General features: G+C 38.0%; 1 protein-coding gene across 3 annotated transcripts in view; it reads left to right on the plus strand.

Moving 5' to 3' along the window:
- LOC105388028 (G-protein coupled receptor dmsr-1) overlaps positions 1 to 13,909 on the plus strand; it is a 29,704-nt gene extending 15,795 nt beyond the window's left edge. Inside the window, exons 3-8 of one of the 3 annotated variants that reach the window (XM_038105752.2) lie at positions 6,036 to 6,194; positions 8,254 to 8,390; positions 11,146 to 11,248; positions 11,440 to 12,005; positions 12,341 to 12,411; positions 13,728 to 13,909. In XM_038105752.2, coding sequence (XP_037961680.2) covers positions 6,036 to 6,194; positions 8,254 to 8,390; positions 11,146 to 11,248; positions 11,440 to 12,005; positions 12,341 to 12,368 — 993 coding nt within the window. In that variant the 3' untranslated portion in view covers positions 12,369 to 12,411; positions 13,728 to 13,909. The remainder of the gene's footprint in view (positions 1 to 6,035; positions 6,195 to 8,253; positions 8,391 to 11,145; positions 11,249 to 11,439; positions 12,006 to 12,340; positions 12,412 to 13,727) is intronic. The other 2 variants (XM_038105753.2, XM_038105754.2) reach the window with 2 other exon arrangements.
- The last annotated feature ends 1,293 nt before the right edge of the window (positions 13,910 to 15,202 follow it).

Below are 15,202 nucleotides of genomic sequence, written 5' to 3' on the forward strand. Positions count from 1 at the left end.
CTAGTAGTTGTTTCGTAAGGTCAGGCATATCTAGACCCCTTTTAAATTTAGGAAGAAAGTCGCTAATTCATCTTGATTTTATGGTTTGATGACGGCATCGGATGACACTGCGAAGGTGTGATGTAGAGTCATATTCCTATTTCCGAGGTACCTACCTATGTAAAATGTCATACTCCATATTAGGGGTTCAGCAAGTATTTTAATAATCCATATTTCGAGTTATCAAATTATCGATTTAGAAACAACATAGATATGTAACTCAAATCATACATAAAATATTGGTAAAAATATGTATCACTTACGTTAATAGCGATAAAATAACACTGTTTTTTATCATTTCAAATATACATACTAAGTTAAGGTTTTCTAGGTAACCATGATTTTTGCCTCAACAATTATCGTGTCATATTAAGATTCCTAGAGGATATTTTGTACCGCCGAATTAGGTTATAAGCTTGTCACGTTCATCATTATTATTATGTAATCAAGCATATACTTCAAATGTTATTATTTGTAAAGTTATAAGCTAAAAATCATGACATAGTATTTTTCCTTATACCGAGGGTACCTCGGAGTTAGGAACAACGTATAAAAATCAGGCCATTATACCGAGGTATTTTGTTTTTGAGTTTAAAGGGGTTAAATTAGTTTAAAAAGAGTTAAAATTTAAATTTAATGTAAGTATAAGAATATAATAAACTAAATATAAACTGTTTACAATGTTGAACGTCGTATAAATATTAAAAAACACAATTATTAAATATGGATGGCCTTACGTAAGCCGGGTCGCGTTTGTATGAAAAACATGGCGGCGTCGCCCTCACGGCACTTTACATGAGTTTTTAGTAATTTTAGGCAATTTTAAACATATTTACTACATCAAGTAGTTTCAGTTAAAGATAATGAACGATTAAATGTAATTTTAGAGTATCCAAACCTATTAAAATGAATAATAATCATGAAAATAAATATAACTCGAAATAAGGGTTAATTCATCTAAGCGCGCATGGGTTGATTCACGTCTCTTTCGCACTAAGAAATAATTCTACTTACTACCTGCTTATTAATGTCAACTGCCAGACCGACACAATTAAACCTTCTAGGTTTCGTGTCAATTGATGTAAATTATAATTTAAGATTTTATACATAATAAATAAATAATAAATAAAAATAAGGACGCCATTTTGAATACCGCGAAATATGGACTCTCTACCTTATCAACATCGAGTCCGCGTTGTTCTATACATAGAACATCATATAGGTACATGTACGGTCAGCTGCATAAGTAACTATTAGGGATGCCCGTTTTTCTAGTTTGAATCAATCTTTAGGACCGTAATGGATCGTAACTCCGTGAATCGATTCTCGATCTAAATCGTATGGCTTTGAATCGATTTAAACGTTCTTAAAAGATCGTATCATAAAATAATCTTTTAAATTATTTTCCATGTAAATCGTATGGCTCGGAATCGATCTCAGAAAGATCGTATAATATTTAAAAAAAACTTAAAACTTTAAAAAATCGCGCTGTATCTAGCCTATTACGACTAAACCGCTGAATGGGGAAGAAAACCAAGTGAATCTTTGGCAGCTTAATCGAGTGTATATGAATTAACCTGACCAATAAACTTATTGGGGGAACAAAATTGTGACTGCACCAATCAATAAGAACTGGAGAGTATCGTTTTCTGATGATACGATTTTTTCATACGATCTTCTCTCCATAAGATTCGATCTACCTACAGATCGCATTCCATTGAATTGATTCAAAAGATCGGTAGATCGTATGGCCGTGAATCGATCTTCCAAAAGATCGATTCAGATCGGGCATCCCTAGTAGCTATACACTTAATTATTCCTTGCCAAGCTATAATAACAAACTGACAATATTTGAATAGGCAGTTTGTGAATTTGAAAAGATACCAAAGTACACAGCTACTTATGCAGCGGACTGTACATCAATATCAACAATTACAAGGAATAAATTGTTACCCTATACTCTGTCCATTATACACTCACGGGCAATGAAAAGGTTCCACTGAGAAAAGCACCAAATTAAACCTAAACGGAAAAGGCTACATTTATGACGTCTTCTGCAACATTGATGTACATTTAACAGGGCATCAGGATATCAGCAACGAAAAACGGTAATATTTTGTTCAAAATTTAAATTAAATGCTTGAAAAAATTGGGGTCGTTTGGTGTCGGTATTTTGTGAGTGGAACTTTTTCATTGCCCGTGTATTATTATTGGTTTTTTGACATTCGAAATCCCATACATATTTGACGACTGCAAAGGAAAACCAACATTACTTACCAGACATAAGGAAACGTCTAAAATACAATAACATAGTGGAAGCTCTATAATTAAACTTTTTTCGTGTTTCACTTGTTTCTGTGGCTATCGTTGTCGGACTTTATAGGTCTGATAGGCAGGCAGCCTAAATTGCGGTAAGTACTTATTATAAAAGTTATGGAACACGAGAATCATAGTGGAAACTAATATGACGTCCACTTCCTGTCGGAGGCGCCGTGGGTATCGTGAAATGAGCCAGCGATTCTTTCCATTATTAGTTTCGCGATAATTGCTATTAGGGTTCGCTGCCTTCCTTATACGATTACCTATAATATTTATGTAATGTTATGTGTAATAGAGCTTTCCTGGTTAATTGCTTACTCTTGTCTGTACACTACGTACGGCGGCACAACTGTAAAAAGATAAATATTAAAAAAAATACAATAACTGGACCTACGTGTAGCTCGACTATGGATGATTCAGTTTCAGGAACGTCGAAAAAATTAATACATAATGTGATCAATTCTATTTTATGACCCCAACCGGCTCTGAAATGTTAATGTAATATCACAATATTAACTTTTATGACAGGCACTTTTCACCCCTGAAATGTTTGTATAACGGTGTAAACGCCATCATTTGATCTCTGCATATTGTATTTATTATATCGTTTTATTATTAAAATAAGCTACTTACGCACTTAGTGCCTCGTGTAGCCTGCGGCAAACACTGAAATTTTCCTACGTAAAGTACGGTTGCTGAATATCTATTTCAAAGTGGATGTTATTACACTTTGTACCGACATATTGCGACAGTATATTTTAGTAGATTTAAACATCAATATAGTGTATGTACCTATATAATTATATATGTAACAATACTGCAAATAAAGAAAATACATTAAAAATGTTATAAGATAACACCTTTCTTCGTCTAACGAATGGCCAGAGAACCCGGATTGCTGTGGCCAAATGATGTCTTCAGGTAAACATAACCTGGCAAAAATAACATGAACTACTACATATTTCCCTATACGTATTTGTATAGGTATGTAGAACCAAGGGTATGTGATACTCGTGCTATATGATTATAAACATGAATGTTTGTGAGTACAGCTGGATGTTTGTTACTCTTTTACGGGAAAGCGGCTAAACCAATTTGTATTAACTTCAACAGCCGACACCCTGGATTAACTTACAGGCTACTTGTTATCCCAGAAGTTGTTATCTCGAAAGGGAAAACCTTTAAAGGCGAAGTGAAGTTAGCGGCAAGAGCTAGTCTTTAATAATCCTGATTAAAGTTGAAATAGGGATTTCAATTTACCAGGTTTATTGATTATATTCTGATAGAGAATAGTTCAAGAGATCAAGAGGTTGCTGTTGTTAATCGGCTCTCAGATTTACCGTAAATACGCACGTTTCCGATACAAAGCGAAATTAATTTACTAACTTTTGAACAATATATTCATGCAAATAGTTATACATAAATACATAGCAATATGTAAGTGAGCTTAGTATTGAATGGCTTACTATAAAAAAATAGTATGGAAAATGGTTAATCATACAGATGATTAACCTAAATTACCTTTTCAGACTCTTTCTGCGAGAAGTTGAGCAGAAAAATAACAAGCATTTGAAGAATTTAAAAATAAACACGATTTTAGGTACAAACTAAGTGTAAAATTATTTACCGACGAATATATTACGAATATAATAAAAGTTAGACCAACTGTAGTTTCAGTAGAGAAGTATAAACAGCTAGCTGGCTAGCCTCTAAACTAAACGGTATGAAGTGAAGTGACGAGAGTACTTCATACTCCACTCCTGTTTTGTCTATTTTTATTATCCACAAAATTTTGCCACACTTTCTGGGCCTCCCATAAAGCCTGTTTTACGTTAGGAGCAGTGTCACGCCACGATAGTCAAGCGAACAACTGACGGACACAAGTGGTGTGTAAAGAACACAATGTTATGACCGTCACAAAGAACACATGTCATGTTATGATCGGTATACGTCACTCCGACCGATCAGCTACCAAGTTTACGGTTAAGGTCAAACGATCCAAATAAATTTGACGAGTACGTAGAAATTTTGACGAGGTAGGAGATAAAAGAATAGCCGTATAAGCAAACACAAGTATAGTTAGTAAGTAACTACCCGCTGGGTACATAACCAATAGTAAAGTGTAAGCTTTACTCTGTTGCATAGGTAGGTTTTAATAATTCTGATTGCTATTAAATGGGATATCACTACGCGTGATGCTGTTTCAGAAAACTGCAATAAATTGTAGAGCTTGTGAAAGGGGTAATATAAGTACTAAAAGTACGGAACTATCCAGACAAAAGCTAGACAATCTAGCAACTGCAGAGACGTCATAACATTCGCTCACGTCTGCGTCGTTCTTCAAACCAGTTTATTACTTATGTTGAAACCGAACTTTCCTCCACTAACATTAAAATCTGAGTTTTATCTATGAAGGAGATAGTCTAGACTAGACTGGTGAAAATATATGTTTCTTATTCAGTGCAATCTCAGCTGTGATCATCGATTTCGTTTTACCATCTGATCTTTATACCATATAATTATACCATAATATATCAACTTATAATTGAATTTCGTGACGAGCACGACTCCATTTCCCTTTCATTGAACGAGAGCATTGAGCACTCAAAAGTGAATGTGAAAAGGGACCAAAGAAGTCGTCAGCTAAGTATCCCGAGGAACCTTGTGCAATTTTCCCTTAACATTGTTTGCTCAGTCTGCTTACTGTAATGTAGCTCTTTTCCCGACGTAATACTGTATGTTTAGGTTAATGAAATTTGGGCCGTTCCGGTGGCTATCATTTCCATACTTTCTGATTTTTTCCACTGTCATGTTAATTTTATGTCGGAAAGAGGTCGGAAATTGCAACGGTTATGATGAGGCGTCCCTACTTTGATGTTTACATAAATAAATACAGAATATGTATAGCTGAAGGAAGCTTCAGGACTAGTCCCTCGGAATTTAATAAAGTAGTTAATCTTGGAGAAGTTTGTTTGGTTAGTGCTTATTATTATTTTCTTTAGTTGAAAAGTAAACACACTGAATATAAACTGAAACGATTGCGATAAACTTAGTTAAGTACTCCTGTTTTAAAAACGGCTAAAAGTCACATTTTATATGTTACTAATCTGTAAAGTTTGTGAAGAGTTGAGCTTGTGCTTTTTTGGCAGTGCCATCCTTGGCAACCGTTACATTCTATAAGAAAAAACATATTTGATGGGATATATATCTTCAGGATGTTGGAAAGTGATGGGCGCCTTCAAATTAGTCGCTAAGTGTCGCGCGGCTGCAGCGCTGCTGCAGCGCTGCAGCCGCGCTGCTGTCTAAATTCCATATAAATTATTAACGCGCGACTGCAGCGCTGCTGCGGCGCTGCAGTCACGCATCTTTTAAATAACAAAATTTATATGGATTTTGACCAGCAGCGCTGCAGCCGCGCGACACTTAGCGACTAATTTGAAGGCGCCCGTAGCTAACACGGTATGACTGCCGTCATACATACTGCACAAATTTTGTGAAAAAATATCTGCTTCCTATATTAAAAAGTCACGTGGCCAACAAAGCTTCTACGGAAAAGCATTAACTATTTTTGTTTTTCGCGAACTTCCAAAAGTCGTATACCTTACAAAAGTTGTTCAGTAAGACCCCCTGAGCCACCTTCCAGTTACTATACAATTGTACATTTTACTCGCCTGCAGGTGTGCACAGTGGGCATCCTGGCGAATGCCCTGAACGTGGCGGTGCTGACGCGGCGCGAGCTGGCGGCGGCGCCCATCAACCGCCTGCTGAAGTGGCTGGCCGTGGCCGACGTCTTCGTGATGCTGGAGTACGTGCCCTTCGTCGTCTACCGGTATCTGGTGAGTACATGATAAGGCAATCGTCTTGTTTACGGATAATCCGGCACCTGTGACAGGACATCAGAGAGGGGTCGCACCAGCCCGAAGCCACTCCCCTAGAGTACTGCGGCATTAGCTTCAGCGGAGCTAGATCAACTGCTCCATGGATCCCTGATGTCAAACTTCTATCTGGCTGACGGTATAGTGCTTGAAGTTTATGACCCAGCTGTTGGGAATTGCAGGTCACTATAAATACTTATATTTTGGAGTGCTTGGACTTTAAAAGTAGTGGGTGAAGGTAGCACTCAGCTGTGTAGAATGCATGGTAGATTCGGTTTAGATTAAATTTCGGTTAGGTATTATTTTGACAGAATGACAGACAGACGAACATGAAAATGTGTGTTATGCACGACGCGACGCGAGGTTAGAGTGCATTTCAGCTCCAGTACCAGAGTGGGGTTCTGGTAAATTGGCTTCTCCGTTGACCCTAATGTGGATCCAAACACGGCGGATACAAAAGAGACGAGAATGGAGGGGATGATAGGGGATCCTACGTGGAAGGTCAGTAACATGAAAAAAATGCGGTATGGGAGTGCTTCCCGGAAAAACCTTTGAGGGCAAAGTGAAACTCGCGGAAAACAGGTAGTAAATTCTTAAATAATTCCGAGTAAATTTATATCTATTTTTAACTAAGTAGTTCAGCAGATAGGTACAACGTAGCTAATAAGATGTCCGCTGAATTACCTACTCCCACTCACTGAAGTTTAAAAATAGATAAAATCTATAAAAGATGACCGATTTGCGGAGCGGTGCCGGCGCGTGGTGGCTCCGTCGGATAATCCTTTCGCTTCCCACGCCGCAGGTGCGGGTTCATATCCCTGCCGTGCAAGATGTAGGTACTAATGAGTGATTTAGAATTTCTGTACAATCTATACCATCGTTCTCACAGTTTCGGAATCATAAATCATCATTTATGTAGTATAAGCCACTAAACCCTCAGTGGATCATTTGAAAAGTTGTCCCGAATGACTGACTGACTAATCAACGCAGAGACTATAAACCGCTGATTTACGATCAGCGGTTTATTAGGCTTAGCGTTAATTAGAATTGAAAAGATAAATAACAATAGCAGCTATATTGATGGTATGTGGCCGGGCGTACAACGTACATTTAAAATAAAGTAATTACAGGTTGATATGTCACACGGGGCGGTACTTTTGTTTCAACGTCTTGTAGGAAAAGGATGTACGCTCAGCAAAAGATGCATAATTATTACGAAAGCTATACATATACTCCAGCTCAATCACTTTAATTTTATGATCAACTTACGGGGGGTGACTCATGACATAAAAAAATACAACATAAGATAGAGATTGGTTGTATGCGTAGATAAAATATTATGTAATTCATCTATCTGACACCCGTTTTTTTTTTTTTTTTTTTTTCTGACACCCATGAGTCTTAGGATCAAACTGTTTGCGCCGGGGTGGCATTTATATTTGTTTTGCTGACTGTACCTTTAGTTAGACCATACACAGAAGAGTTGAAAAATTATAAGTTATAAGCGTTTACTTTACTATGGATATTTTGCCCGCGCTTATTAGCGCTGGGGGTCACTCTACAGGGTGTTGCAAAAAGGGTATACTAAGCCGAAACCTACATGTGCAGCATGTTATATCTAAGTCCGAAAGTGAAATCAGAATTTGGAAATTCGCGAAAAAAAAATTTTTTTCCATAGTAAAAGTTACGTGACCAACAAAGTTTCTATGGAAAATGTTTTTTTTTCCCGAATTTTCAAATTCTGATTTCAGTTTCGGGCTTAGATATAACATGCTGCACATGTAGGTTTCGGCTTAGTATACCCTTTTTGCAACACTCTGTATATGACGAAAAACTAAGTTTAGGAGCGCTACTTCACGAGCCACGACTCTATCACGTTGAGTTAAACGTGCCTATTGCACGACAGCTCTCCTTCGTTAGTTTTTCGTCAGTATAGAGTCCATGTAACCAAGAAAATTAAGCGCTTATAAGTTTCCAGCATTCTTTCTGTATACGGCCTTAGATCTTCGTCTGGTTGCAGGTGTTGCCCGAGACGCTGGACTTCCCCTACTCGTGGGCGGTGTATCTGCTGTTTCACATGCACTTCGCACAGATCATGCACACCGCATCTATCTGTCTCACTCTCTCACTGGCCATCTGGAGATACATCGCTATCAAGTAAGTATACATGAAGGTTATAAAAATGGTGTAGTAAGCTAAAGGCGGCGACTGAGGGGGTCATTCTGAACTACCACTTTTTTCAACGAAAGTTTTGAAAATTTGTGACTCTCTTGCCCGTAAATTGCTATTGTGCCTGAAGTTTATGATACATTAACCCTATTATTCATAAAACAGTTATTGAACGTTTAAACTATTGAACCATTGACATACATACGAGTATTACTAGCGTATTGAACATTTTTGTCACTCTCTGTCAAAGAGTAATTTGTTCTATGTATAGCTAAAACGTTCAATATCTGTTTTATGAATAATGTATGTACGGTGGCCTGCGCCTAAAAGTATACAGGCGGAGTTTTCAAAATAGCGATCCCTGATGATGAAGGGACCAGCTACATCTGTTATAAATCCGGGGACGTGTTGTGTGTGATGTGTGTAGCAGTGCTGTTTATATGAATGTGCTTGAGCAGCATGTGAGCTTGAGATCGCTATTTAAAAAACTCCACCTGTATACTTTTAGGCGCAGGCCACCGTACCTAAATATTTAGACCATCAAGATATCGACCATACAATTATGGTCGCAAATGCTTACGGAGGGCAATGTCAGCCAGCATTATGCACTATTAGAAAGCTACGGGTTAATAATGATCAGCTAAGAAACATTCACCGCTGGATATGTTACCCCTGCCTGCCCAGCAATCGCAATATATCGGCTTCGCTTATCTTTGCAACATATCTACATCTACATCCCGTCCAACTCAAATAAGATACGTGAGATATGCCTCATCATCCGGTATTTAATATCAAGTGCATAGTGACAAGAATTCTCATATTATGCATACCATGGAATATTCATATGGAGGTAGAATTTATTCTTATTGAAAATGATAGCATAGCAGCCTATGCAAGAATTTGTACATCATTTTGCTTGCCTTTATCGTTGTAAACACGAACGCCAGTTTTATATCGAAACTAGTTTCTATTTAGCTGTACATTTGACGTCTCTTTTGATTTCAGATATAGGTTATTGAATGCAATATTCCGGTACATAGGTATTTGAAAATGATGACGAAACTCCATGTCCAGTAATTCTCCCATTGGGTTTACCTTAGCCAAATAACAGAGTCAACTATGCAATAAAGTTCAAAACACGTTCCCACGTCAGTAGGTAAATTAAACTTACAGCCGGAATTTCGGTGTAATTAGTTTACGTCTAGTAAAATAATGAAAGCACCCCTTTGGGCGCTAGTTTGGCTAAATATTTCGCTGGCTTAAGCAAGTTGAATAACTTAACTTGTAAAGCATTTGATTTACTCGTCGTGAAAATTCACGTGAGTTGCAAGTTTGTCGGACGAAGGCGGGGGCGGGCGGGCGCGGCGGGCGGGCGGCACATACTGGGCGGCCGAGACGGTGGTATTCTATACAACCTACATGTCATTATAGAAGGTGTTAGGAAGGCAGCGTTCCCACTACGCCGGACCGGCAGATCTGCCGCGCCGGTAAATCTGCCGGAAGAGCTATTGGCTGTACAATTTATATGAAGCTATTCACATTATCCCGGGTCCGGCATTTTTGCCGAGCCCGGCATTTCTACCGAACGTTTTGTCACTACGAATCGCCGGTAGAACGACTCTGTCCGGTGTCCGGTTTTCGGCAGATCTGCCGGTCCGGCGTAGTGGGAACGCTGCCTAAGAGTGTGTGACTGCCGTGTCCTTCTGTGCAACTTTGCATGTAGTTATATTACCCAATTTGACATTGCGTTAAAAACGATTAAGAACATTAATATGTAGTAGTATACGTACCTTTATTTGTCGGAATATAAATTCCTTTATTGGGAATAACAGTTTTTGATGTCGATCTTAGAAAGTTTAATAAATAGAATTTGTGAATAGAATTGAATGAAATAAGTATCAAATAACTTTAGTCAAATATTTTGCTCGTTAAAATTGTTTAAGATTGTTAAAATTACAAAAGAAAAATAAAACTTTGTTTGAATTGGTAAATTTGAGAGCTCATAAAATGAAAAAGAAACCTTTCCAATTTTACGCTAATATTCACAAATTATCTAATGGATATAATTCCTATACTTTTTCAACCCTCTTCATATTATACCTGTCTGTGTGTTTGCAACAGTATTGAAATGTATAAAAGGTTACCTTTTTGCCTTTTGTAGGTGCCTATTATGTTTAAAATTGTATGCCGACTGAAATATTATACGCAAAATAATTTTTCATTTTAACAAAAAGCCTTTGTTTACTTTTTTGTACAATCTGATGGTAATATAAATACCAGAAATTCACCGCCTGTACATTGTACAATGTACATATTGATAATACCAATAAGGCAGTTCTGACACTGCCCCGCATTACGAACCGTGTTGCATGATAATATGAATGTTGCGTAGTTGTGTGTTGTCAACGTCAGGACACGCATTCAAGCAACACGGAGAACGATGCAAACAGGTGTGAGATGAGAACAAACTAACCTTGGAATCGAGCATTCACCCTATAAAGTTTCGAATTACCTGTCAATACGTCCTTCAGACAAATTTTTTCCAGTTTGCGTTCTGACGCTGCTTGCAAAAAGGGATTTTAAGCTAATGTTAACCTTAAATGTATAGCTGCCTTGCTTTCGCAGTATACGGACAGAAAGAGACAGACATAGATTGAATGCCAACTGTTTAAATGTTCCTTTCTTGTAATGAACTCTGCATACTTCAGACATAGTTTTGTTCCATTCTTTGTGTTGGTTGCAGGTACTCGGACAAGAGCCACATCCTGTGCACGGAGCGGCGCTGCAGCATCGCCATCGTGCTCAGCTTCATGCTGCCTCCCATCCTGTGCATACCTACCTTTATGGTAAGACCTGCTTTAAACACATGTCATAACCTTCTTGCTAACCTGTTGTGATAAACTTAGGTCAAAATCTGGTTCGAAGGAACTAAACTTCATTTATTTAGCAGGTGCAATTTTTTTATGAATTGACTTCAGTATCGTAGATATTGCCCCCGTTTTTACCCCCGTATGCTTGACATCATTGCGCTCCGCAGGTATTCGACATCCACACGAAGCCGGTGTCGGACAGCAGCGGCCACGGCATCGCGTACCACATCGACGCGGACAAGCAGGGCCGCCTCTACCAGGCCAACTTCTGGGTGCACGCCGTGCTCATCAAGCTGCTGCCCTGCTCCATCCTCACCGTCATCATCGTGTGGCTCATCCGCGCGCTCTACAGCGCCAACCGACACCAGAAGAACTTGAGGAACTACAGCGCCTGCCCCTCCGCCGAGAAGACTGTCCAGCGCCAGCACAAGGCTGATAAACGAACCGACAGGACCACTAAAATGCTGCTGGCTGTCCTGCTACTGTTCCTAGTGACAGAGGTGCCTCAGGGCATTTTAGGGCTCATGAGCGGTCTGCTCGGCTGGTGCTTCTTCAAGCGGTGCTACGATTTGTTCGGGGAGTTGATGGACTTCCTGGCGCTGGTGAACGGGGCGATCAACTTCGTGCTGTACTGCTCGATGTCGCGGCAGTTCCGGCAGACGTTCCGCCAGATGGCGCTGCGGCCGCGCGCTCCACGCCGCGCCGAGCCCGACGAGTCACACCACCAGCAGACGTAAGTTGCTTTTACTGGTATTACGTGTCCCTACTAGGCTAGCATTTAGTGGTTGACAGCATTATTAAATTATAGTTGATTTCGAATAACCCATGTTTGTTCACCATGACAATGTAAAGTATAATATGTAACTGAATACTAATCTAGTCGGCACATTGATTTAAAATATTTTTTGGCTGTATTCCTTCTGCATCATAATAATATTGGTTTCAAGATGTTGTATATATTGAAATATTAACCCACCTTTTGATGCGGGATCACGAAAGCTTTCTATTTGTTTGAAAATTGTGCGAATAAACAGTTTTGTGTTCGCTTTGATGTGTCTCTCTTGCCAGCAGGTTCACGGAAAAAGTAAAAAGATAACTGCAGCCCCATTCAATTGTGGGAAGAAGAATAACGCAAATAGGTACGTGAGGAGACTGTGTCTTCAGTAGATAAATCGGTATAATATGTTAGAGATACTAAAATGTAAACAATTTTCAAAATAGTTTTGCTCACGCACATGTTTCCATCAAAATAATCATTCTCATCGTGTCTGGCATCGGTGTTTCACTAGTCACATAAACAATTATATTATTTTAAATTGTTTTATTATCTGGGAACGTAAGCAAAGTGCCGTTAATTGTTAGCTAAAGCATATTCTCGTGATAAATGTAGGTAAGTATATAAGTACTTTTAATAGGAATTATCTTACTGTTACAAAAGTACCTATCTCTTAGCTTCACATGCCACCACTTTACTCTTGTTAGAGTTAAATCAGTTTAGCTCGTAACGAGAAATGAGTAAGGCCGTTTTATATCTTGACATTTTGTTTCTATGTACATTATGTATATATTTACACTTTGTCCCTTTGATCACGTAAGCTCTGGCAATGGTAATACAATACTAAAGTAGGTACCCATTATCGCATTGTTTGATATTTGAGTAGGACGTACCTAGCGAGGGTTCCACGGATATTATTGTTATTTTTGGAGAGGGTACTCAGTGTACTCATTGAGTACTAAAGAGGACACCGTGTTTGAGACACATTACTTAAAGGTTTTTCAGGATATTTTTTTACTATGAGACTACAGCTAGATCAGGTTTTTTGTACATTTGGATACGTATACCTATAAGCTAATCTTATCGAACCTCTCTTTCTCAGGCGGGGTTCAACTTAAAATTCATAGCTTTCATGTGTACTAAACTAAACAGTCTTTGCACGTACTAGTTTTATTGGGAAAGGTGTGATAAAATTGCATACAATTTAAGTTAAATGCAACGCTTTAGTCGAGTTTAGTCGTTTATGCCACAAGGTGGCACGAATTGAAAATTGTAAGATTGTTTTTTCGTATTTGGTAGAAAACCTGAATGAAAGTCCATTGAGTAAAAAAACATGACTTTATGTTAGGCCTTTTTTATGTAGCCATTTCAGTGCCCCACTGCTGGGCAAAGGCCTTCCCATGTTTACTCCACACGTCTCTATTGTCGATGAGATGAATTTAAACGTTCACTCAAAATTATAGAGTAATTAGGCACCGATACATTAATAAGTGAAGAAAAGGTGGACTTAATGCTAAACACATTTTCTACCATTACAGTTCTATTAAGGTATTACCATAATTTATAATGCAAAAAAATATAAGTATAGGATCTTTTTAGAGCCGAGGCGTGCGTTGAACGATGTCATCTGACTCTGATTATCCCATTTCAGATATTAACTGCCATTATGTTTTTTTCTAGATTAAAGTCTTCGGTAATGTGAGGAAGAGCCATCGCAGCGAAAACCCTGAAACTTGAAGAACATAAAGTTTAGTCATGAACTGTGAATTTGAACAAGTGATAATCTCTACTGTAGATAATAGTGTGTTTAAATGACTGTGTGTGAACTATTACCGAGTTCTATAAAATAAGTAATAAACCTATAATATTAATGATTTAATGCTTGATATTTAGAACAATTGTAAAAAGAAGTTGTAACGGTATTCTTTTATAAAATAAAGGGCACTATCAGAAATATACATAGATTAAAGTACATAATTAGTGTTTTTATAATTATCTTACAGTACTTAGTATACCTACATAATATTACGTGTAGGTATAGGTGATTTTCGTATTAATAACTCAGAAAACATATACGGAAATGTGTATTAAGCGCGGTGGTATCAGGTTCGCTCAGATGCTATGGAAAATACCGGCGAGGGTGAGCAACACGATACACTGAAGGTCGGAATGTATCGTGACATCCATAACACACAAACGTCGCTTGTTACCTACTTGTAGGTCACTGCCGTTGGGGAGATGCAGTGTAAATAGAAAGAATAAGAAACGAATGAGACCTGTAATACAATCGGTTTGCTTAATACAAAGAGATGTAGACGTGGTCAGCGCACGCTCCGAAGATTAGGAAAAATCGAAACTGCTGCCAAAAATATAACCACGAATCTATCTCGTCGTATTAACCGTGCCGATTACATTACAACGTTTTTTTTCAACATTAGTTTTTCAATTCATATATAAACTAGAGGTATATGGATAGTGACCCCCTGTGACCTACGTAGTCAACAACATATCAGGTAAAGTATTCCTGAATCTCTGAAGCTACATCTTATTTTTTAACTTCTTACTTCAACATGAAGGTTGCCTGTAAGAGAGCGCTTTTAGCGATAATGATGCTTTTTGTCCATGGTACGTATTTTTTGCTTATATTGTTTTTATGACTATAATAATTATATACTAAATTAATATGAATAAGCTGTGATTTCATAATGTAAAAACTTCATATTCAGTATGCCGCGACACAGACCTGAACCGAAATTATAGAGTTATCGACGTAAAATAGTAGTTAATTGACAACATTGATTTTAAATAAAATGAAATAATCTTTCAAGTCACCCCCTTTAAGATTGACTTGACTAAGAGTAAGTATAACCTGTTTTATCAACGTTATTTTCAAGAAAGAGTTAAAGCTCCAAAGTAACGGCATGAAGTGTAACGACTGTGATATAAGCGCATATTAATGTTGTTAAATTTTGTTTGCGTCAGAAATTTATGGAGTTTTTACTTCATTACGTAATTTACGAATACTTACTGGCTCGTAAAATGAAGACTGAATATTCATGTTTCTAAGCCTAGCTGTAAATATCAAGCAATTAGAACAAATGCGCTGATCGTATTTACGATTAACCCGTTAGGCGCCGCGTGTTTTGAAACTATAC

Source organism: Plutella xylostella, chromosome 19, assembly GCF_932276165.1.
Source record: "Plutella xylostella chromosome 19, ilPluXylo3.1, whole genome shotgun sequence".
NCBI classification, from domain to species: domain Eukaryota; kingdom Metazoa; phylum Arthropoda; class Insecta; order Lepidoptera; family Plutellidae; genus Plutella; species Plutella xylostella.